This window comes from Notolabrus celidotus, chromosome 6 (genome assembly GCF_009762535.1).
Source record: "Notolabrus celidotus isolate fNotCel1 chromosome 6, fNotCel1.pri, whole genome shotgun sequence".
Classification (NCBI taxonomy): domain Eukaryota; kingdom Metazoa; phylum Chordata; class Actinopteri; order Labriformes; family Labridae; genus Notolabrus; species Notolabrus celidotus.
Genome location: NC_048277.1, coordinates 12,515,778 through 12,542,536, shown reverse-complemented (window position 1 = coordinate 12,542,536; position 26,759 = coordinate 12,515,778). Strand labels below are relative to the sequence as shown.

Genomic DNA, 26,759 nt, shown 5'->3' with positions numbered 1-26,759 from the left:
TCCACAAATGTCCAAAGATAGTGAGCCCAAAATGACCTTCTGAAAAATGCTAACAGTCTCACATAAAATCTTACTCAGGTTGCCAAGAGACTGAGAGGAGAGTGTGTATGTCACTAAAAAACAGACTGATCATGCGCCCTTTGCTGGAGTCGTCATCCAACCGAAAGCTTTGGTTAGAAAGGTGACTTTTTTTTTTTTTTACTAAATTTGCCTAGTAACAGATAAACTATAAGTGATTTGTTTTTGGTATTAATGTACAATGAGTGTACATTTACTCAACTGATAAAGATCTAGTTTAAAAGTAACACTTCAGTTCAAAATATCTCTAAAACACACTTCATTTAAAGGTTATAAGACACATACACCATGTTTTATTGCAAGTGTTTATGTTATTATTATTATTTTCATATGAAGTAAAATCCCCAAAAATGATTAGGTCTTCAAAAAGTAATGTTCGACAAAATAATCTTGAGAGGAAGGGCTGTCTTATTCTCTGACGAATACAGTAATTCATATAATGCTTGACTTGATAAAATAGCCATGAATGAGTATGAATCAAATACATCCATATTCGATATGCTGCTGGATTTCAGCAGGTGTTATTAAACCCTCTGAAATTACCAATCAGATGTGCCTCTAAGAGCAATCTCTGACAAACCTTGATATTCTGGTGTTCTTGAGTGCTCAGTATGCGCAGGTGAAATCAATGATTCATCATAGCATGGTTAAAAATATTGGTAAGCCTCAAAGCAGCAGCTGTTTTGTTATAACTACACTTTACCCCATATCCAGAACTACTCAGGTGACTCAAACTGGCAGCCACAGGTTTGAGTCAAACAAAGCATCCACTAACAGGTTTGAATAAAGTAAAGCTCTATGCCTGTTTCAACTGTGCCACTAATCATCAGGGGACTAACTCCTAATGCTTTATCAGTCATTTGTGCCGTGTCTCCAGTGAACTGCCTCTCTTATCAGCTAATCGAGGGACTTTGAGGCCTGACAGTCAGATGGCTCCAGATAGAAGCTGTGGATGTGTTCACGAGGACGGACAAACCGCGGAGTTGGCGGCTGATGAGAACTTTGATACAGACGCCACACAGTTAGGTCAGCAGGCTGAGCATGAGGAGGAGCAGTATGTTAAAGACAATTGTTACCCTACAGACACTGAAGTGAGTGTTTCTTAAGACACAAACTTAGAAAAGCACACGTTCGTACTCAATTAAATTATTTTAATGTTCCTGAAATAAACAAAGCATATTTGTGTTTTTTATTAACTTAAAAAAATACATTTGGAATTTTATTTCTTGATAACTCTGCTTTCCAGGAACAACTCAGTCAGAAAATATATTTTTTAACAATGTTCAAAACAGTGTGTTCAGATTCAAATAAATACTGTTTTAGTTGCTTACTAATGATGTGCAAAGACAATGTGGGGCAGAAAGAGGCACACATTTCTGTCAACCTGGACTGAAAATTATCAAGGTTTAACCAGAGATGCAGGGACTACAGGGAAAAGACATTTTAAAAGATTCAACATTTTAAAAAAGTTTAAAAGAAGCATCCCAAATGAGATGCTAGAATTTTAAATCCTGTTTTAGTTCTAGATCTCAGGCAACATACACAACCTTTCTAAGGCCTGAAACAGTATATTTAAGCCCATGTTGTTGTCCCCTAGAAGATAAGATCCTAACTAGAGTGAACTCTAGAGACTTAAAATTTGACAAGTTAAAAAAAATGTAGGTAGAGGGATCTGGGGGAACTTCCCTTTTGAAAAAAATGTGTTACAGTAATATACAATATTTTTGAAGCATTGTGAGATTAGATATGAAAGAGGGAACTTTATTTGATATCATTAAGGATTAGTGTAGTAATACCGCTGTGCAGAAATACCCTAACAATTTACACACTGCACTGAAAATGACTGAAGCATCAACTGTACTTTTGAGAGTCATAAAAAGTTATTCATCTGCAGAATGGTCTGTTATGCTGGAGCATATTTTTGCTTAATTGTAAACATTTTATTTGTCTATTAGCATGTTGCTGGGTAGCCTGTGGATCCCCCTTGCAACAAGATAATTGATGCATTATCATAATTTTAATATTTTGCACAATTGCAATAAATCTAAAAAGAAGCAAAATATGTTATCTGGTGCAACTTTGAGATTAAGTGTCGCAGAGGTAAAAGATACAGCAAATAGACTACTCCAAGTAGAGAACAAGAGTGGAAACTAGTCGAGTCTTCCATCATCCTCTTGGTTGGGAAACTTATCAAAGTGAGGTAGTGTTAGCTTGTTAGGCCAATAGAACATATGAAACAGTGTCGCAGAACTTTATGTTGAAATCTGATTTCTATTGCTTTTCTCTAGGATACACTTGTAGCTGGTTTGATCACCTGTAGTGTTGACATGTGTTCCTCAGTCATGAAGTGTTTCTGGTAGCAGTGCTGTTAGCTCTTTGGCTATCAGCTCTGGATGCAGGTAATCAAACCGGACAAAATTGAGTAAATGAAGTGGCACAAGGTAGCCTATACACGACATGTCCAGACATGTCGAGTGCGGTACTGCGTCTACAAACTTCGTCTTAACCAGACATCACGCAACAGAAAAGATAAGTAGATCGCATTGTTTCCAAACTGAACACATGATCCATGATATTACTCACTTGTATATTTAATTAAGTTTTGTGAAACTGGAGACCAATACTGAAAAAAATGAAAGAGTAGAATAAACGGTGTTAATATGAAGAAAGATTTATGGTTCAAATGGTTTAAAACATCATTAAGGTGAGAACTTGAGGAGTGAAAGAGTAAGAAAGTGAGCCCTGCCCGCAGAGAAACCCAAGAAAATAAAAGACCCCCAAGGCCTGACCCCTCGACCCACAACTGATGCCAAGAAGACCTCTTTTCCTCTCCATCTCACCTTCCCATCACCACTTCCACCCTCCTCTTCTTCCCTTTTCTCCGTTTTCCACCTTCACACCCCCTCCCTATCGCTCAGCTTTGCCAAGTCCATCGCCGGTAACGAGGGTGTAGTTTCTTAACATTCATCATCGCTGAACTCTGAAACTTTATCAGCTCCGGAGAGCGGCGCCACAGCCCCGGCCCTGGCTCTTTCTCGGCTCTCAGATAGGGCCGATAACACGCTGATAGATTACAGCAGATTGTTTTACTTCAGGGGACACTGCTGCTGCTGCTAATACTAATACACAGACAAGAGGACTCACTGGCGATAGGAGGGGAGTATAGGGGGAGGGGCAAAGAGGCACAAAAGGTAAGGCGAGGAAACCACGATGAGCGGGAGGAAATTACAGCCGATGTCCGATATGTCCTTATCCTGCCTGTGGAAATACAGGCAGGATAATTTGGAGACTAAATGCTAACACTTTGAGTTTTTAATAGTTCAAATACTATCTCAATAATATGGACCATGGACCAAATATGTGACCATTTAAATATGATTCAAATTAACCAATGTTGGAAACACTCTCATGTATTCACTCACAGCTGAAACCTGAGCTAGAGGGGGGTTTTGGGGGCAGAAGGTAAAGCACGGCAGGTGACCTTTGGATAAAGAGGGTCAAGTGTGAAACACAAGGACCACTTCTCTCTCTCTCTCTCTCCTCTCTCTCTCTCTCCCTCTCTCTCCCTCTCTCCCTCCTCTCTCCTCTCTCTCTCTCTCTCCTCCTCTCCTCCTCTTCTCTCCTCTCTCTCTCCTCTCTCTCTCTCCCTCCTCTCTCCCCCCTCTCTCTCCTCCCTCTCTCTCCCTCCTCTCTCCCTCCTCTCCCTCTTCCCTCTCTCTCTCCCTCCTCCTTCCCCCTCTCCTCCCCCTCTCCTCTCTCCTCCTGCTCCCCTCTCTCTCTCCTCTCTCTCCCTCTCTCTTCCCCTCATCTCGCTCCTCCCCTCTCTCTCTCTCACACTCTCCCTCTCTCTCATCTCTCTCTCTCTCCTCCCTCTCTCTCCCTCTCTCTCTCTCTCCCTCTCTCCCTCTCTCTCCCTCTCCTCTCCCTCTCCCTCTCTCTCCCTCTGCCCATATCGACAGTTTACCGCTTAATAAAGCCCCTCGTCTATAAAAGATCCCAATCTCAGCTGGAATAACCTAATAAAATCTAACCTTAGAAAATAAGAATTATAACCTAATAAAATATCTCTCCAAAGACATTAAATTAATGGTTTATCATTCTTTATTTCATTCATTAATCTTCCTACAGTATTCTCAGCCATTCAGTTATGGGTTTTTTCATCCAGCCTATACCAGTGTACTCCATCATGATAAAAAATAAAAAAGGCTGAGACATTATTGTATGAAATTACTTTAAAATATCATGCAAATGAGCAAATGATTTTAGAGTCAGAGCTTCAGTAGCGGAGGCCCACATAAGAAACAGTCCAAGATGAGACACATTTTCCATCTTTATTAACCCTAAAACAACTGTCAAAGTCATCATTTAATATAGACAGCAAAGGACAGCGGTGATCCTTTAGAAGACAAACAAACACGCCTTTCACAAAGTACTGTGATTACACACTTTACTGATTATTTTAAGCACATACCGAGGGAGAAATTTAAGGACTAAGACAAAAACTAGTGTAAATGCGTTGGTATGTATTCCAGGTCAATAGTTGTCGGTATAACCCTGTAAAAAAACACTGTATCTCACATGCTGATTGAGCGTCTTTGTAAGTGAGCTGCACTTTGAATAATGTTCTTTAAACGGTGTACGGATAGGTGAATTTTAAGCTATTGAGCGTGATATAATTATTCACCTCTGTGCCATCGTTTTATGAGGAAGTTAAGCTAGGTTTCTATGTACACATGCAGTTAAACCTATAGACCATGACGTCACCCATCTGTTCCTGAGGGCTGTTTTGAAGCCATCACTCGGCCAGCCATATTGGAAATGTGGAACTCAACCAAACTTAGTGTGACATAAAGAGGCGACGTTTGAGCCTCCTAGCCAACAGCTATGTGTTCCCGTCTGGGGATCAAGTCAGTCATGTCCTTATTTGGGCAAAAACTTGTAATCTTAATATCTTCTGAAATGTCGCATTAGAAAAAAATTCACCCAAAAACACAAAATATCCACGTGCATGTGGACAGGGCCTAAGATAAGCTACAGCTTGGTCCACAGCTCCCAAAGAGGCCCAGATAAAACACAGTAATTCAATTAGTGAGAATGTTTGAGTAAAGAAATCGTGTTCAATAACAAGCTGAGCACCTAAACAAGCTAGCAGCAGCTCAGCTTGCAGCCCCTCTGGATATCTTCCTTGCTTTATGATGCAAATCGTGCTTCATCAGTGATTTTTTTTAATGGCTTGAATTAATGGGTCTTTTAGAGAGATGTCATAACTGTAAGGGATGAGTAAGTGTTAATATTTTGGGAGGTTTTTACTTGTTCTGTCAGACTCTGGCTTCTGAAAAAATGTGACCTACAAACCTTGTACCCATGAGAGGATGAGTGCACACACACAGAGTCAGTCAGTCAGCTGGGACTTCAGAGCTATTGTATTAAGCACAGGAGCAATTAGGGATTCAGATGTAAAGTGGGGTCAAGCTGCTGACCTGCCTGTCTTCATGTCTTCTGTTGGGAAGCCACCGGACGGCTAAGTGCCACAAAGCAGCCAATCACAGCATCCAGTCTCTGCCACCGCTGTCGACGGAGGCGTTTGGGGCTGTCATTGTGGAAACTCAAACCTGTCCGCTGCTGGTTTGTGCCTCTCTATTAGCGACAGATTGAGGACTGAGCTTATCTGGGCCCAGCAGAATGTGTGTGCGTGTGTGGAGACAGAGGGGTGTGCGTGTAATGAATTGGTGTCAGCAAGGGCATAAAGAGTTAAATGAGGTCTAATCTGCTAATAGCAAGCAACAGCAAGAAATTATCAATGCACAGCTTGCACAAAATTCAAAAAACCTTTATAGACATGAAAAAAACACAAATATCACAATGAGAAAAAAACAAGTATTAGTTTTAATTTCGACATCAGCATTTTATCAGCCAACCCCCACGAATAATCCGCACGGTAATTTCTTTCTTTCTCCCCTTTTTGTTCCTGGCATTTGGTGCGTGAGATAAGAGCCAAAAACAACAGAAGGGCTCGCAGAGAGGAAAAAAAGGCAGATAGATAACATTGATATCAACTCCTACACAACACAGTCATTCTCTTATCAGGGCTTTTTATCACAGCGTTTTTTTCTTCTGTTTTCTTTTTTCTTTCTCTTTTTCTAAGCCTTCCTCCCTGTTCTTTGTTGGCAAAAAAGAAGCACTGACCTTAAAAACTAAAGTCAGTTTTGGTGTCAAATTAGCATGAGTGATTTTTTGCATGCTTATTAGGGTCAACATGCAGGAGCAGGCATGAAACTGAAAATAAAGTCAAATATGTCGAGATGTATTGATCTAAGTGGGAGGGGAGCGGGTTTAATTAACAGACAGGAAGGTTAGTTTGCAGCAGACAGACACACACACATAGTCACACAAACACACACTCTGGTCCAGCCTACACACAGAGCCATATTTCTTAGAAGAGGAAAAACTATTTCACACACAGACTTATCATGGCTGTGTGTCAGACAGAAAAGCTTCTCTCGGTCTAATCTATCAAGGTCAGCGAGTGTGGCCCGGACAAACGCGTGTTGTTCCGTCCCGCTGCTCCCTGCAGGAGAACGCCACATCTGTGGGCTCGCTGCAGGGATGACGGGCTGTAACAGCTGCTGAGGGCCTGTAATGACAAGCTGACAGGATTTATAATGTTACCTGAAACACTGCTGTGGATCATGGGTGATTAATCTGAGGCTGGAAAACATGATTGATATTTGTAGCTTTTAGCTTTGATACGATTGGTTTCAATGCGTTGCAATCAAGCGGCAACCTCCGGTCTCAAACAATGAAGCCCATGCGGAAGCGTTATAAACTGCAATACATCGAAAATCTGCTTGAGGCTGGCTGCAGAAACACCGGAAACCACATTGACATGAATGGGAAAAAGTTGATCTTTGCAGCATTAATAAACATGTTTACAGCCTGGTTCAAAAACGGCTTGGCTCTTCGAAGCTAATCTCTCTATCAGCACACACTGTACGGGGGTGAATTTTTTCTACGTGACGGTTCAGAAGATATAAGATTACGAGTTTTTACCCAAATAAGGACATGACTGACGTGACTCCCGGTCGGGAACACATAGCTATTGGCTAAGAGGCTCACACTACGTCACACTCTGCCTGGTTGAGTTCCGCATTTCCAATATGGCTGCTGCCGTCGATTTGCTTCAAAACAGCTCTCAGGAACAGATGGGTGACGTCACGGATACTACGTCCATATTTTATACAGTCTATGGTTGCAATACGATACAATAAGGTACGATACAATACAATAGGTGTGATATAATACGATACAATACAATAAGGTAAGATGTGATACGATATGATACGTTACAATACAATACAATAAGATACCATACGATGCCATTCGATACCATACCATACAATACGTACATACGGTACAATAAGGTATGACCATAGACTGTAAAAAATATGGACGTAGTATCCGTGACGTCACCCATCTGTTTCTGAAGAGCTGTTTTGAGACCAATCGGCTGTGGCAGCCACATTGCTTCTGTCGAGCCAGTGTGACGTAAAGAGGCGGGCTTTGAGCCTCCTAGCCAACAGCTGCAGTGTTCCCACAGGCAGCTGTGTCTCTCATTGGAAGACTAGTATCTCAATATCTTCGAAATTGACGAATTAGAAAAAAATTCACCCCCCTCACAGTGAGAGGACATCGAGAAATTAGCTATTCAGACTACACTGATCTTTTGTACCAGGCTGTAAACATGTTTATTTCTGCTGCAAAGATCGTCTTTTTCCCATTCATGTGTATGTGACTTCCGGTACTTCCGGAGCCAGCCTCAGCGGATCCTCGATGAACTGCAGCTTTTAACACTTCCGCATTGACTCATATTTTAGACCGGAGGTTGCCGCTTGGGTATGACACAATACGATATGGTATAATAAGGTACTATGCAATACAATGCGATACAATACACTCTGTCATCTTGGTGAAATTTGTCTTTCATCCAAAGCTGCACACATTTAACTGCCTCCACAGCTGTAACAAATAGGATCAACAACAACAAATAACAATCCACGTGTCCACAGAAAAGCACCTACCAATAAAACCTATGACCACACATACAGCACAAATCCACTTTGCACTTCACTCTGCCTACAACCTAAAATAAATAAGTGAAAATATGAGACACTGTTGCTTTGCAAAACCTATATGTCCTCAAAAAACTTTAATTGAGGTTTACCACAAATTCATTTTCTATCCCTTGTGCAAGTTTACTACAGAGTGAGATCAAATCAGTTTAACGACTTGAATTGAAAATAATAAAAGTGGCAACAATCTAACCGTACAGTCTGTAGAACTGATTTTTCTACTCCAAATATTTTGCATAGATTTTTAAAAGTACACATGTTTTAGTAGACATTGTCATATGACTGAGAGAGCTCACCATTTCTCTTATAGTCAATATTTATGCTAAGCCTGCTTGTAAATCCCTAGCTGTAGCTTTCTATTGAGCAGACAAAGAGGTACTGAGAGGCAGCATTTACCAAAATGTTAAGTACCTGTCTCCCAAAAACAACAGTGAAGTCAACCTCCTACAGGCTGCTGCTGCAAGTTGGTGAGTAGGAGGTGATGGAGGTTCATTTGGGTCAAATGAACAGAGCAGACAGGAGTTATAACCGTCTGGGCTTGGATGAGTATTTAACTTGAAATTCTGCAGAAACATTGCAAAGCAGAGATGCATTTTTCCAAAGCAATACAACCAACAAGACTCTCTAAACACCTGATTATCACTCAGACTGGCAATGATTTTGCAGGATGCTGATGGCCACATAACAATCACAGCAAAGCAGTTTTGACCCAAGGAACCAGTATGTGTCCTTTGAAACCATCCAAAACCCCAATGTGTTGTTGTAATGTATTGGATCCAAACTTTGATTGGTCTTTTGTAGTTTGGGGAAAATCCCAGCTTGATTAAAGTGAGTAAAGTTACAATTGTTAAGTTGAAATTGCATCAGAAGTCAGCTACAAGTCTTTCAAAAAATTTGAGTGAGGTCAAGACGACCCAATGATAGCTGACAAGAATGTGCAGCAGGTAAGGCACCGCCTTATATTGTGAAATATTGTGTGTATAATTAGTAGAATGTCAAAAGTCACATCTAAATGAATTGAAAGAATGGAAGGCCAGCGACTGACAGACACATGACATCATCACCACCCTGATCGAGCAGAGGGGAAGTTGTCATGGAAATTTAAAAAAAGGAGGAGGTGAGAGAAGGAAGGACAGAAGTTCAGTTGGACAGAAAGAGAGCTGTGGAGCTAAAGATAAGAGAAGGGAGGGAGATAGAGATTGGTGAGGGGGGTGTTTGTGCATGTGTGTTTTCGGGGGGTTAGAGGATTTGGATGCAGGGAGCATATCCATCAGGGATCTTTGCTGGTATCAACCTGAAGCGATCAGTGATAAAAAGTCAACCTGGAAATGGCTGTGGCTGCAGTGGGAGTTCAGTGGGTTGCAAAAGGGCCAGTGTGCCCCCCCACCCCCTCCATCTTATCTATCCATCTGTGCTCCCTCCCCCAACCAGACGCTCTTGTTGCCTTTATAATGACTCCAAAAGCCTGGAGTACAAGTTGCTTTATACTAAGAATGGTGCGACCATGCTGAAATGATCTGTTTCACAACGTCTATACTGCCCGGTGGATCTGCAAATATAACACAACTCAACATCTCAATACCACTACAGAATCTCTCAATCCCCCCTTCCTTCCTTCCTTCCTTCCTCTCTGCACTTCATCTCCTTCTCCCTGCAAAAAAACCTTTACAAAGAAAAGAGAAATGAAAAGAGGAGAGGGTTTTCTTCTTTCTGCTGTGCCCCACCCTTTTCTAGATAGAGTGGGAGAGGGGGAGAAGAAGAAGAGGGAGAGGAAGAAAAAAAAACATAATTTATCTGTGTATTATCAAGAAAGGCAGACACTTTATCAGTCCAGCTATGAAGTCAGTATTTCCATTCTTATCGTCGCAGGAGTGGAAATGGAGAGGAGATAGCGTTCTGGGAGCCATCGTGGGCAGGATGATAATGGGGGGGGGGGGGGTTGTGGGGTGAAGGAGGGAGAAAGGGGGGAGGCAGGCTAGGCTATTGGACCGCTGTGTCAGCGCTATCTGCACCCATTATCCAACAAGCCTTATCGGGCCCCAGCATCAGCCTCGCTGTAATGGGGCCAGTTCAACTTTCCACATTATCATACCGCCAAGACCTGGTTCGCCAAGACGAGGGGTCTGGCTGGAGACAGAGAGGGGAGAGGAGGGGGGGAGAGGAGGGGGGAGATAGATAGAATGAAAGAAGGGGTGATAGAGAAGTGGAGGTGGGAGGGTAGATATTGTAAAAAAAGGAGAACAGTGCAGGGTCAAGAAGAGAGAGAGGGGGTATTTCAAACGGGGAAAAACAAGAACTGATGGAGATGAAGGGGTGAGAGTGACGGAGTTTATGGTGCAATCAAAACACATATGAACCTATATAAAATGTATCAGGATTCTGTTATTTAACCTGCCATCGCGAGCTGACATTGTGTTGCGCTCTGTCGCTGCGTCTACATGCAGAAGTGTTTATTGGCCTGACTTCCTGTCTCTGCAGACTGTTGAGTTGTAATAGTCAACAACGCCATAATAACGATGTTACAACTGGGCTTCATTAATCTGAGAGATTACACAAAGTTAGTTATACAGATCACTCAAGGTTTTATCTGAGACTCTATCGAGAGAGAAGATTAACAACGTGCCAGAGTACAACACAAACTGTTTTCTCCCAACGCTGTGAAGGAAATTAAGCTGAATGTTGATTTATTTTTGAAAAGGCGTCTCTAACTGTAAAATAATTTCTAATATGGCCATGCTTTCAACCAGATTTGACCCCTGATGGATTAACCAAGCTTCTAAAAAACACATAATGTGATATTAAATGTGTAAAGACTACTCCTGGCATGAGTCTATAAGGCTGAAATGATCACATGTTAAGCAGCTGCAACAGAGATATCCACATTTTTACACCGCCTCATGGGCTACAGCTTAAATAAATCTATATCCTGCATTTCCCACAATACAACAAAAACAGCATGCTTCTATTAGATTTTTGGTAATGGTCTTTAAGCATTAGCTAAGGTTACTTTTTTCTCAGAACTCCATTGTACGAGTGCTTTCACAGGCTGAGCACTTCTCATGACTAGCTCTGACCTTTCTGGGTATCATGCAAGATCACAGATCCCCTTTACTGGGATTGTAAAATATTTCACAGAATTCCCCCAAAATGGCATTTTTCAATTACACTACCTTTAGTAGGTTAGTATGCACACATGTAGTAATGAAACAACTCAATTTAAGCTGAGATAAAATCCACACCTCAAATGATTCTGAACAGGCACACAACCAGAAACACTTCAGAGTGTCGACAGCAGAACAGGGAACAACAAGTTTAACACAACACAGCCTACAGTGCGTAACCAGCACCGACATGTGGACGTTAACTTGCAGGGAGGACCGAAGGCTAGTGGTGCTGGCTCTGCTAGTGTTAGCCACACTCAACAAACCAGTATGCCATAACTTACTTGCAGACACTATGCTCCCATTGTAGGGGCCATAATGTTGATTTTCATGTCTTATTTGTTAATCATGATTATTTCCTTTTTTTTTTCGTTTACTTCATTTCCAGTTTTGGGTTCATGGGTGTGGTTTACTTTTTATCTACCTGTTCAGTTGGGTGGCAGGAGATCTTTTTTAGTATTGAATTATTTTTGTGTTTTGTTAATAAATAGAAAACGTTCTTGGACTTTGATTGTGATTTATGGCCAGACACATCACAAACACGAGCCCACTTAGTCTCTGCGGCACCTTTCAATCTTAGCCGCTTCACCCATGTCTAACCATGTGTCATTGACTGTGCTCAATTTTTTTTGTTTTCATTACCTTCAGACTTGCCGGATTAATTTTGTTTTAAAACACTAGAAATTTGCCAACATACACATACTTTATGTCTTAATAACGGAAAGTCTACATCAGACCCCTGGATCACAACCTACTTTACTATCAAGAACAAATAAATACACAATGAAAGAAAATGTGTGCTTATTTAATTATATTTGTTTTTATAAATAATAAATATTAATTAATAAGCACATTTGTCTCATATATTTATTATTTTATTAAAAAAATTGCTTTTGCAGCTCGTCTGTGATGATTAAATGCCACTAGCGCTGCAAAATAAAGTTGCATTACACAGGCACTTCCTCACCAAACATGTGGCATATACGGTCAGTTCTCTCTATTTCTCCACATGTAATCAGGCTAGTCAAATATGATAACTCTAAATAATGCTAAGATCATCTGATAAAGGAACCTTCCATCAGCAGCTGTCCTAACATTTTAATCCAGCTATCGCTGTCTGCAGGTAGCAGCAGGCACTGAGTAATGCACCGCAGTAAAGGCCACTACACAAGATGGTGACACACAAATTGCACGCCGATTTGTCTATGATAAAGACGCTAAGATATTCTTCTTCACCCCTAAGAGCTTTCACGTTGTGTGTTTACTGTGAATCCAGCAGAAAGGAGAGGTGTTTTCGAAATCTGATTTTACAGTATTAAATGTTCCTTATGTCAGGTTTTCATCTTTAGATCAAACCATACAGCATGAGCATACTGTAAGGGCCAGACACACGCCTCCCATTTAACTAAAGACATTCACACACATACACCCAGCTGGTTGATTGGCAGTTCACTATCGGTCGGGGAGCCGGGGCACCACGGTTTACACAAGCACAAAGCAACCCAAAGGCCCGGATCACTGCAACACTAGTGGCTCACATGACTCATAGTGTACACACTAAGACATGGAGAGAGATACCAGGAGGCAGGAGGAGAGAGAGAGAGGTAGAGGGATGGAGAGAAAAAGAGAGAGAGAGAGACAGAGATAGAGAAGATAGAGAGAGAGACAGAGAGAGAGAGAAAGATGAGAGAGAGAGCTGGGAGAAGAAAGAGGGAGTACATTGTGCATCGACGGTCAGCCTGACATTCCTCAATGTAATCAAATACTTCATTTTTAGATGGGAAACAAGATATTTATGACTTCTATCCTCCTCTGTTGGCACCGGAGGGAACTGCAACAACAACAACTCAGCTTCCAGAGGTCTGGAACAGACAGCTGGGAGAGAGTTGCATTTACACACAGGAGTCGAGAGGTTAATGAGCAGATCAGGAAGTCCAAGAAAGATCAGCCACCAAAGGATACCATTTTGGTGGGCCTCATTGGGAATCCTTATCCCTAAGAGCCTTGATCGGTGTGTGTGTTTGCATGTGAGTGTGACTGTGTGTGTGTGTGTGTGGTGTGTGTGTGTGTGTGTGGTGTGTGTGTGTGTGTGTGTGTGTGTGTTGTGTGTGTGGTGTGTGTGTGTGTGTGAGAGAGGAGAGCAGATAGACAGCGGAGAGGAGCCGCTGGTCTAGACCTCCTCTGTTAAGGCGGCTCCCAGGAGGCTCCTTCAGCATCTCCTCTTTCTGCTCGCATTGTCTCAGACGCCGAGTCGCCCTTATCCGCCTCCTATGCTTCCCATTTCCTCCTTCTAACCTTCCTCTGGGTTCCTTCACTGTCCCCCCATCCTCTCCATCTTCTGCCCCTTCTCCTGGACATCACTGTGTATCAAGGCAGCATGGTTGCTCTGTAATTTTAACACTGTTTAAATAGGTCTCATCTAACCTAGCAACAGCATGCCTCTTGCAGAATGCCCTGTGTGTGAAGGAAAATGGCAATGTTGTAATTCAAAGATAAGAAGTACAATTTATCTAACTAATTAAAATCTTGGTCAATAAATGCATCTGCTTATTGCTCTGTACATTGTGGGCTTTATAAGGGTAAGCCGGCTGACTTGGCATACTTCAAAACGTGGTTGTAACATTATTTTATTATTTCCCTATTGGTCTGAAAAACTTTGCCAAGACAGATCACAAGCCTTAGTCACAAAATAAAAACCGGATGATATGCTAAAGATGTGCTTGCTCACCTCTGCTTCACTCACATTTGGCCTGTGAAAAAAACTCCTTTCATTGTAAATGTGCTCAGTCTGCACATGCTGCACTCAAGATGAACTCAATCTATGCAGATGTCTGCGTGAGTTAATAACTTCCATCATACTAAGTTTTCATTCAAGCTCTCTTTGCACACTTCACCACCAGCTCCTTATAAACAGTGCGGCACTTGTTGTATTCTGATCTAGATGCAGATAGTTTAAGCTCTATAGCTGGATGTATGTACATATAGCTGTCCTGTTAACCTCAACATTGCAAACCTAAGCCACTGTGAAGATAATGAGTAAGTGCCACAACCATAATATTCATGCTTTGTTCCTCAAAGCTAAACTTCTCTTGTTTTTAACTTCAATCTGGAAGTGTTTTATATTTCATAAGTGTCAAATGAAATAAAAGTGAGGAGTATTTTTTGATAACTGTAAAAATGGAGGCTGCTTTGGCCATAATAAACATAATGTAACTTCACCTATCATGTAATGTTTGATTGAACTGAATAAGTAAGCAGAGCTGGCAAATCTGGCATATTGAAAATAGTTTCTGAATCGGGAATGTTCACTTAGCTACCTATATCATGCATCTGTCCATAAGAAACACCCAAAGTCATGGCCTCAATTAAACGCTGCTGTAAAATACAGATGTGACTGATGTGGAAGTAAGAGGTGTCCAGGCCTCAAAACTACTCTTACACAATATGTGTTAGAAAAGATGGTTTATTTTACAGGTGGAAAATCCTGCATTTAATTCAATGGGACAATATAACTAAAAAGAGTATACATAACCTTATCAATAAATCATTAAAATCAGCATCAATTATGTCAATTGGTTGGCAAATGTTACAAATATGCGCTTAAAGGCACCACGTACTTCATCGCATCACCCTAAACAACCACAGAGGTAATTTCTTTGCAGTGACAGTCAGACAAATTCTGCCTTTGTTCATGGCTTCTTTTTGGCTCCTTAAATCCAAATAACACCTTATTTTAATCAAAATTACTAAATAAGTGTATTTTAAGTGTATTTTAAAAAATTACACATGTCCAAAAACGTAGAGGGTCTAGTTTTTCTCACCAAGCACTGACTGATGTTTCATATCATCACATTTTTGACTTGATGGCCAACTGCACAGGGAGCAGGTGGACAGAGAAGGTCAAAGGTCAGGGCAAATAAATATATCCATGTAAAGGATGATGTGTCTAGGGATGGCAATGTTGTTGGGCTTCTCTGACCCTTGACCTTTGACCTGTTTGATTTTTGTCTGGTTTGGTGTGCTGGGAATTCAAGTTGGCAGCTTAAAGCTACAGGTATATTTAGTGTATGTTGGTTAGGTCAATAGCTGTGTGTGTGTGTGTGTGTGTGCGTGCGTGCGTGCGTGCGTGCGTGCGTGCGTGCGTGCGTGCGTGCGTGCGTGTATGAGTGTGTGTGAGTGTGTGTGTGTGCGTGTGTGTGTGTGTGGGGCTGTAAAAGCAGGTCAGGCGGTGTTGTTTGCCCAGGTTGCCTTAACACCCCGGAACAGAGCGCTCAGCACAGTAGGAGCAATGGTCTGTCTTATCACTGCCGCTGGGGGGGCCTTGTCATACACTGCTGTCTCACAAACACACACAGACACACACACAAGATTATATATCCACATAAACACACTGTCCTCGGAGTGTCCTGAGTCATTCTGACCAGAGATCAGAGTCTAGTGGCCAGCAGCTACCCCACAAAACAGAGGAAACACCAACAACCAGCAGACGTTCACACACACACACACACACACACACACACGCACACACGCACACCACGCACGCACGCACGCATGCATGCACGCTCGCACGCACGCACGCACGCACACACGCTTTAGCCTTTACCCCCCCAAGTTTTCAGTTCCAGGAGAGTCTTTGGTTACTCTAGTTAACATCCACTGCCTCTAACAGCCAGTAATGGTCAGCGGTGAGCTAAGCCTTCACAAAGCTCCCTGGGAAGAGCGGGCGGAGTGGTAATTACTGCAAGAGCAAACAGTTTGGACGTAGATTACGCTACTGTTGGTCCGGGGTATGTTTTCTCCCCCTCCCTCACCTACGGAGTCCTCACCACCGAGGTCAAGGTGTGAAACCGTTTACAACAGCACTGAGTTCAGGAACCATAATTCACCCACGGCCGTCCCCTGGGTAAATAGCAGGAAAGGGTAATAACTCATCCACACACCCAACACAAACGGTGTTTCCTCTGTTACCCTGCCAACTTCCTCCTTTGGTCTGACTGACCAGGCAAGCACACACACTCTCAGCCAATGGCACAATGCAAACACACACACAGCAATGCAAAGAAGCTCCCACCTTTAACAAGGACCAAAAAAAACAAAACAGTACAGATCGTGATCAAGCCCGCTGACAGAATCTGCCATCATGAGCTGATTTTCCAACATGTCAGATTGCTTGACATTAGGGGAAGATGTTGAAAAATTGATAGGCCACATGAGCGATAAATTATCAAACATAATGAGGAATGGATTTTCAGCTTCTTCTTTTTCAAAGATCTGATGGGGTCATACAGAGAAACAGTCAGGATGCTTTGACAGCTCACTAAAAACTTTCTATCAGGACAATAAAACAAGCAACCGGCAAGGTCCATAAATAAAAGTGTCAACAGAGGTGATAAACTTCGGACTTTTTTTTCTATACATACTATCTATACATACCAAGAGTTGACTGAACAATAGAAGGAAGTAGCCAGCTTGTTTACACCTTTTATATCAGAAATATTTACAGCAACACTTTTTTCACCTCTTAAAGTCACAGATGTTGGTCTTTTGAAAGGTTCTCATTCATTTGCAATTGTTACAGAAACAGCACAGCTAATGTTAGCAGCATTTTGTCTTGCATGCCTGAAGCCCAGCAGATAATTATTCTATGCTTGTGCTCAGTTTTCCTAATCTTATAAGGTGATGCATTGCAGCTGCAGGTGATTAATATCTGCTGCTGCTAACTTTACATGTAAAGACAGATAAAAAAAAAATCATCTTTGCACATACTTTTTTCACATCATTAGCAACTTGTTTAGTTTCACCTTATAATTAGTGGTTTAGTATTTCACCTGGTCCAACCACTCAAATAATGATCAGTTGCGTATCCTAAAAACTATGAATAATGCCATTTGTATTTAATCTATAGAGAAAAGTGTTTTGGTCACAACAGTTTTGTGTTGATAAACTAAAAAAGGGTTGGGAGTCGTAGGGAAACTCAAGATACAATACGGTGCATTATGACAATAGAATAAGATGCAATGCATTATTAGAATATGATACGATGCAATGCAATATTAAAATAACATGCCATGCAATTTTACAATACGATGAGATGCAATGCAATGCGTAGCAATGTAATATTACAATATGATAAGATGTGATGTGAATCGATGCAATGCAAAGCGATGCGATTTTACAATGGATGTGATGCAAAGCAATGCGAGTCAATGTGATAGGATGTGATAGTACAATGGGATGCGATGCAATATTACAATACGATAAAATGGGATGCAATGCAATATTACAGTATGATAAGATGTGATGCGATGTAATATTATAATACGATGCAATTCAATATAATACGATACAATATCCATTTGATATGTTACAATAGGATAACCCCATACAATACTATAAGACGCAATGTGAAGCCATATCATATGACGTGATACAATGTGATGAGATGCAATGCAATACTATACCACACATACAAGAGCATATCATATGATATCCAGTTTATTTGAAAAGTTACAAATCTGTTACATTTGTTTAGAGTGTTTTAAAATGTCAATATTAAAATAGAAGTATTTGGCACCAGTGATATTATACCTGAAAAACTGAATCACTGATGGGACACATCACTTGAGATCAGCAAGAAGGAATAGAAGAGTTAATTTAAGGATTGTGATTAATTAACAATGAAGTCATGTTTAAGTTTGATGCATTTGAAAACTATTAACCTAAATCCTTGAAATAGAAATAATTCTGAATTTCCAGATGAACTCATCAGAAGTTTTCATACTTTTATTCCGAGTCTGTATTAATGTGCACTTTTGACTCACAGAGCTACATGCAGCTCTCACACCAAGCTTTGAGAAACGTTGACGTTTGATACCCAATCAGTCACAATCTCAGCTAGTTTGATATCTGTCAGGAAATCAACTGAGAGCCAGTCATCATGCTGATGCTGTTACTTTTTCTCTCTTCCTCTCCTCCCCGCAAACTGTGCACTCTTCAGTTTTACAGAGGAATATATAAAAAAGGAAAAAAAAAAAACACCCTGAAGATAATCATCGATGAACACCAAAATTTTCCAACATGTCTCCCCTATCTTACACGGAATCTGGAATGAGTAATACGTGCTATTAATTTTAATTAAATTAATCAATGACAACGCTTGTTAGGGAGGAGAGAGAGAGCAGAGAGGAGGAAGAAGGAGGAGGAGGAGGGGATTGCGTGAATGAGTGAGAAGAGATCGAGGGAGAAAAGAAATGCATTCACACCTATCATCTAATTATACAACAACATTAATCCCATTAGGGCTGGAACTGATTGCCAGGGTCCGGACCCCGGCTGCTCCCGCCCGGGCCTGTTGTTATTGCAGTGGAGCCTCAGCTCCTGCCTGCTCCAGCCTGATAACAACTCCAATCACACTTGGCGATCTCTATCTGCACCGGAGATCAGGCCCCGCGGCTTATCGAAAGTCACATCAAGCTAAAAGCAGAACAAAGAAGAAGAAAAAAAAACACACACACATATAGGGGAAAGCCACCAAGGCTCTGCTCAGTCTTCTGGGTGTGTGTGTGTGCATGGAATTTAGACGTTCTTGTGTGTTTTATTTTCACTTTGGCTCACAAAGAATGAATTAATCTCTCAATTGTGCGTCCATATAACACTCACGTGACCGAGCCTTGTCGGACTACTGATAAAAGAACAACACATTCCTTTCACACAGCTGCGACACACTCAACTGTAACCTGACTGGAGTCATTTTACAAATCTAAAAACACCTCCTCTGTGAGATTTTACAGACGCTTAATGACTGTTTTAAGGACAAATTATAGAAATAAAAGTAGAAGAAGAAAAGGAGATCATAGAGGTCGGAACAGTGTTTTCCTTGTCTGACTTCTGCAGGCGTCCTGGTTTTCTTTAAGCCGTGGGAGGCAGCGCATTATTCATGCTGACCTCTGAGCTCTAGCACTGATGTCATAGGAAGCAAGCTTTCTGTCACACACACTCACAGTCACACACACTCACACTCAGTAAGTCACACACACACACACACATTCACACACTCACACTCACACACACACACACACACACACACACACACACATACACACACACACACAATCAGCTGTGTGAATCTGCAGGGTGTTATCTATCTACCATCAGCAGGCCTCCTTATCAGCCCCAAACATCTTTCACAGAGGGGTGGGGGAGCAGCAGAGCAGGCTGGGCCTCCATTAAAACACAACACAACACATTCATCTAAAAGCCACGTATTGCACACACTTTTTCACTCTCGTTTCCCACCATTCACCTCCACTCCTCCCTCTTATCACCACATGTTTTTCCCTGCTCTCCCTCTGCTTTTCTTTTAATTATCTAGAGATCCCACCCCCAGCCAATCGCAAACAAAACCACTGACAACAACGTGACAACGCTGGGAAAATGGCATGCAACAGCCAGATGTAATTACAATGTGCCCTCCATCCTCCATCTCTCCTTCCATCTCTCTTTCTCTCTGTTGCTTTCTGAGATATCAGCGGCAGTGATCGCCGCCAAGTTTTATCGCGTCTCCCATCTCAACCGCCAAAATATAAGCCCAGGGATCCAGCCTCAGTGGGCTGCCCGCCTGCCTGCCTGCCTGCCTGTTATCGCTCCATCAAGGAGAGGAACCTTATCAGGCTGAGAGATCACCAACCGTTGGGGAGGATGACGCACAAAGAGACACAGACAAATATCTATCTGCAGCACAAACACCCGCTTCTCCTCCTCAACCATGGGGCTCCAGAAAGCCCTGGACTTAATCCATTGTTGTTGGGGAAGGGGGGGGGGGGGGGGTTGAAAAAGATATCCAAACTGTGTTGTCTTAATGTAGCGCTCTGTTGTGAGCAAGGGGGGCGATGTTCTTCTTGTTGTTGTTGCAGTCAATTGTTGCTTTCCTGTATTTTTGGACTAAAGTTACTTCAGGTCAGGGAGTCAGGAGGCAATGCTGCTCTATTGAAGAGCTGCATCATGTGCAACTGTATTAAAGTGTCAGCAAGATATAAGAGTTGGGACTGTTGCCAAAACTTGCTGCTACATGGGAGTTTTGCGTGAATTATAAATTGGCAAATCACGATCTTCTGATAAAAGAATGACACCACAACGTCAAAACCTTTAAATGGACATCCAAATCAACCTACAGTGTTTGAAAATGTTGGATTCTCTGTGCTTCAAACACATTTTGATAAATACTGCACTGAGCCTCTATCATTTATCTATCTCCACAACACACTGGGGGCAAAAGTTTCTCCCAAGTAGCAGGAAGCACCTGCAGCCCTCACTTTGTCACAGGGCAGACGCTTGCTCCTCAAGATCAAGTTCAAGCTTATAAGAACATGTAGTTAGTGTATTCAAGGTTAACCCATGAAGTCAAATCATAATTAAAAGTTAGTTTTCTTTCATTCACAGTGCCTCTGCTTCCCATCTTTAATGACAGCAACAGGTGACTTGGTAATGATTTACTGCACTGTTAAAGCTGCTTTTCAGGTCTGCTGTGAATGTCAGTGAATGTGCCGGGTCTCATTAGGAGATATGAATTTAGCTGTTTGTTTTATTTGACGTGGAGTCAGGGCATGTTTGAATTTTTTCAAACTGATACTTAAGTTCACTCCCACCCAAACAAAAACATGTGTAAGTTTGCAATTACAATTTCTGTGGAAAGCTTTACCCAAAATATCAATTTTCCACCCAAAGTGTCGAATAGAAAATAATTCTGGCATGTGCAAGCATCCATCCAGCCATCTACAAAAACTTTCCCTGCTCCCTTGTAAACATTTCCCTTTTTCCCATAATTTGAAGTCTTAACTGTCAAACTGCAACGGTTAAGTTGAATTCAAACATCAAACAGACTTTTTTTAACAGCTCCAAAAGCAGAGAGCAATCAGGAAAGAGTAACTGATAACAATACCAAAACAACCGTCATTCAGCTTTTACACCATAAGTGTATGCACACAATCCAGCTACACCAGTACATGGTATGGTTTCCAGACAGAAAGTTAAAGGTGTATTTCTACCTAACAACCCTGTGACCTGTCTGGAATCTGTCACATCGGTATCATCGAGCAGCATACTTAATACATCATGGCGGACACACATTGCATTAGTAGTCATTTTACTGGTACTGGTAGAGTCACCAGCCCCCACCTCTGCCGAACCCCTACACCCCCCAGCCGAACAAAGTCCTTATCACCAACTCACTGGTTCCTATCAAAATGTCTGCCAAATCACAAGAGAGTCACGGGGCTGAGAGGCTGGCTGGCCTCGACCGCAGCCGGGGCCTGGTGCACAGGGAAGCATAGTGGACCAGAGGCACTGATAAAGACGGCCATGACACCCCTGAGACACACATGTACACACACACGCTCTCTCTTATACACGCCAAGTCTAGTCTGGGTTTATCAGCCTCTGGTCTGGAATACATCTCCAGGCCTTGCTGCTGGCTCTAATGTAGGTGACTGCTGGGAGTTCACAGCTGATAGGCCTCTCTCTGGAAATAGGGAAAAAAAACAGGAAGTGGCAGACTGTATGGACTACTTTCAATAGGGAAGTCCTTGATAACATCAAACTGATCTGCTTGATCACAATAGATGGCATCAGTGAATTCAGTGCTATCCTCTCAGAGTGAATAAAACCCCAATCCTTATCTGCTGACAGCTGCCAATGGCATTCTGTCTGTTAGCTCAGGTTAGCCTGCTAATGATGAAATACTTGGTAATTGGAGTCTATTTGTTAAGAAAATGTAAGACCCTTTTAACATGGTTCACAGACACATGAGCCTAAAATATTAAACAAACAACATGGGAATATTTTCAACCTGAGTGTAAATGCAAAATAACTTTCATAAGGGCCTGACACATCCATGGGGCTTCTGGTGTTGGCTTATCATATATTCAGACATATATATTTTTCAAAGTTTTTTCTTACAGAACATACACCACATAAAACATGATTAAGGCCTTCAGAAATAGTTTTATCTTGCAGTTTATCCAGCATAGGAGTCAGACACATAGGTTTGGTGTACGCCCAGCACTGTCTGCAGCATCCGCAGCATCTTCCTGCTGCCACTGTGATGGGATATAAAAAGGCAACTTGCTTTTGAATCGCATATTTCGCTTTAATATTTTTTCACCCAAATGGCTCAGCTGACAAGTCCAAAGTAGCATGTACTTTGTGTCAAACTATTTAGAATATAACTGAAGTATTAGAAGTACCAGCTGCAAGCTAAACATACAGGTGCACTTAATCAGACGGATGTCAGTGAGGCCAGCAGAGCATTATTTTAGTGTCAACTAATCACAGATGTGTGGATGAAACTAAACTGAAGAAGTTAACTACAGCACTTGCTAAATGGGTGGCAGGCTGGCAGCTGAGTGCAGGCCTGTCAACATTGTGGAATCTCACTGAATTAATTTCATTCTCAAATCAAGACACTGGTAAGAAATATGTTTAAATGTTAATATGGATTTAAAAGCTGTTCTGAAGAGCAATTTTTAAACACAGGGTTAAAAATGCAGTTAACTGCAAATAATATCCAGCTTCCCTGCAAAACACCTGGCTGTATAAATACTCGACTCTGATTGGTCAGAACCCTTAACTTATAATTCACACATTCACACACAAAAGTTACAGCTAATTATTTCACCACTTCCCACTGACAATCCAACAGAAATGTAAATTTGTTTGACAACATGTAAAAAATGTTTAATATTACTCTCAATTAATCTGGAGAGTGCAAAACATTTAAATGGTGGTTAATATGATGAGTCAACAGCAGAAAAAGAAAGAGGAGAAATGGGAAAAAAAGGCGCAGGAGCCAAAATTGAAAGAGACATCGACAAAATTGAAGAAACAGACAAAAAGCAACCACGAACTGCGACACAGTGTGAGCTGTGAGAGTCTTATGGGACTGGGTAAGTGAGAAGAAAATGTCAACAGAAAAGTTATGGGGTAGAGGACCTTTTAAGGACCTGTTAAGAATGCCAAAGAGAAAATGTGATGTTTGGACTTGACCGTGACCGAAAAATGTTAGATTCAATGTTAATTTAACCTCTAAGTAGGCGGAAACAAACACCACTGCCATGGAAGCACTACCAACCATGGAAACTCAGGGACTATTGTATTGGCTGTGTATAAATACATCAGAACTACTCCTTACTTTACAAATGAAATTCAGTGATAAATTGCAATTAAAGAATTAATCGTCTGGCAGTCACATTCATAACACAAAGTGTCTGTGTTACCTCAGGGTACAATGTAAGTCAGGTGTGACCATCTTTGTCAACATCATGACATCAAATCATGATACTGTTGACAACTTTGAATTTATTAAACTGCTTTAGCTAACATGGACATTAGCTTCACAGCTCTAACATCCCTGTGTGAAACTTGTCTGTCCAACAACTAACTCCCTCTACTCTTTGTGATACTGAAGTGACTCAATCATCCAGATATTATACAGAGCAAGACCCATCAACCTGCTGAAAAACACAACCACAGACCAAGACTCATTTGGTTACAGAGTGGTGTATCTTCTTCATTGAAAGTATCTTTAGATGGGCAACAATAATACAAATTCTAAGAAGAAAGAAAATTAACAATCATGTTTTAGTTAACAAAATACATTTGAATGAGTTTCATATTGTTAATACGGTAATACATTATTAAAAGCAAAGTCTATTACTGTGTTTTTAATATGAAAACCATACCAATTTGTGCATGAGACTATGACCAAAGGAGCTGATCAGTTCCATGAGCATTCTAATAAATTCGCCTCACTTTAAAAACTCCCTTTCTAACGAGTCATTTATATTCCATAAAGCTGTATTTATAAGACAGCCTTGACTTACAAATGGTTCTTTTAGACAGAAGGTTTCTGGGAACACAGTGACACAATCAGTGATGGAGAGATATTATTATTTGCTTAATGTGATAACTTACTAAACAAACTGTGCTGCTGATGTCATGCTTTCCATCCTGCTGTAGCTCCCAAACTGCACATCACACTCTTTCCTTCATGTTTGATCCTCAGTAGTTGCATTAAATTCAGGCCTCTCAGAGCACACTGAAGTTAATGACACCATCATTAATGTCTTTTCTATCAAATATGAACATCAGTCCTCAGTGATAAACCTTTACACGTTTTATAAACAGGAAGAACTCGTGAAGCACGGAGACGAGACGAGCGCCTGACCAAGAAAGGGCCTTTCAAGCGGCCCTAAGATGCATTATTGAGTTAAAAGGATAGATGAAAAAAAAAAGATCCAATTGTAAGCAGCTATCAGCCGAAGAGATCAGCCAGGCGGCCTATCTGAAGCCCCATCTCTGGGAAAGAGAAGTGAAAAGCCAGAGGGAAAATGCAACGGCGGCCTCAGACAGAAAACAAATAAAAAAGATCCAATTTTAATCTTTATCAGGGCTCACATCGGATCGCTGCCTTATCTCTGTTCACATCGGCTTTTTCAGAGAACACTGACGTTTCCACAACAGAATTAAACAGGAAGCCACGGCTACACTTTCAGCTGCCGATGGACAAAGCATTCTTTACAGGGTAATAAATGGAAACTTTTTGATATCCAGCGCAGTCGAGATAGTGAGGCTGCCAAAGTGGCGCTTTATTTTGAGAAGGAAAGGTGTAAAGTCTATATCAGTCTGTTACTGTGGGAAAAAGCTGCAACTGGAGATAATTTAGTTAAGTCTTCTGTGTGTTTGTGTCTGAAGCAATATTTACTCATAAAATAAAGCCATAAAACTACTGACGAGACAACCAGGCGTTACATTTACGATTCAAACTACTTATTAACTTTGTAGCCTATGGTGAACGAACAGTTCGGCAGAAGCGACGCACAAAACGTGCTCCTCAGAGCGCGCATGGCTCTCCACACACTTTCCACAGCATGAAACAACATTAATTGACTTGTGCATGCTTACGCTTTATCTGCCGGGGTTTGCTCTGCTTCCTCCGGGACATGGTGGCTCTTCCCCGGGACCAGGAGCCCGCTTGAACGGACTGAAAGACGCTTGGTTCTTCTGTTTTCTGCCTCTTCTCTCTTCGAACACCGTTTACTGCTGCGTCCGCGGCGCTCCGACCACAGACCGGAGAAATCCGCATGACCCGTCTGCACTTTGATATCTTCTGCCACGACAGCTAACGCAGGGGCTACCTGTGGCTGAGTCCGGGTACTTGTCACTGCCCTCCTCCTCCTCCGCTTCTTCCCAAACGTGCCTTCTTCACCTCACCTTTCTCCCCGTTTCTCCTGCTATCGTTATTCCTTCCCTGGGCGCGCCTCCGGTTCAGCCGTCACCGCGTTAGTCAGCGGGCACAGTCGTCTGTCTTGAGTAATATTAGCTCTGATAATGATATCAGTTCAATGGAGGTCAGCGGAAGTGACTGCTATTGTTTTCTGTCAAGTTTCCTCTCGCCGGTCCGCCCCCTTGTCCGCCTGCGCTGTCTCTGGATCAGGGAGCTACTTTCAATGGAGCTCCAGAGCTACACTCAACTCTGCTTACAACTGAGGGAAAGACGTGCCTCCGGAACGCCACTTACGTATGACGTATGGCGCCGCACGCATCTCCCATTGGTTCACACTAAAACCATGTAAATCAAACATCTTTTGTAAGAAATGAATCCAGAATCTGAAATACATAAAATGTATACTTCTTTCTAATGAATTAGTCTGATAAAAACTCTTATTTAATTTTACGATTTTCTTTAATTTCGAATGAATTAATTTTGTTTTTTAATGTCTACCTGCCGTTGTATTGTCAGGTAGGCCAATAGACCATAATGTGTATAATATATAGCCTACGTTTTTATGTAATTCATACTAAACGTAGGCTTTATTAACTATGCACATTATCACTCAAGAATAGGGGCAGCTGTAATCTGATCCAATATGCTAACTTAGATTAAAATAAATCAGACTGTTCTTGGTTGTAAATAGATACTTCTGAAATAAACATCAATGCATACATAAATCATGTTAATCATAAAACATCATCAATAAATGTCTTGTATCTCATAGGAACAAATAATCTAAAATATAGACATCGATTTTGTTACCACATCAGAATGAGCTAAACATGTCTTTGTAGTCTTTCAAAAGTGTTTATTACACCAAAAAGTTTTTGGGTGAAAATTATTTTATTTCTAGCTGTTGTTTTGTATGTTGTTTTGTTTTTGTTATCTGTTACTTCAGCAAAGCCCTCTATAGAATGGTAAAATCATTTGTATGTTCATTTGCACTCATGAAGCGATGCCAGTGATTTTCTTGTTATCTGTCAGTGTGAGCTATGAGTCAGCAATCGTATATGATAATCAGAATTCTTATTTCATCAAGCATTTCATACATGGTATTGTTGAGTG

At 41.4% G+C, this 26,759-nt stretch overlaps 1 protein-coding gene across 2 annotated transcripts in view; it reads right to left on the bottom strand.

The window, feature by feature from the left end:
- Positions 1–25,893, bottom strand: part of zfpm1 (zinc finger protein, FOG family member 1) — a 123,157-nt gene extending 97,264 nt beyond the window's left edge. For both annotated transcript variants that reach the window (XM_034685845.1, XM_034685846.1), the window contains exon 1: positions 25,325–25,893. In XM_034685845.1, the coding sequence (XP_034541736.1) occupies positions 25,325–25,505 (181 nt within the window). In that variant the 5' untranslated portion in view covers positions 25,506–25,893. The remainder of the gene's footprint in view (positions 1–25,324) is intronic.
- Positions 25,894–26,759: the final 866 nt, after the last annotated feature.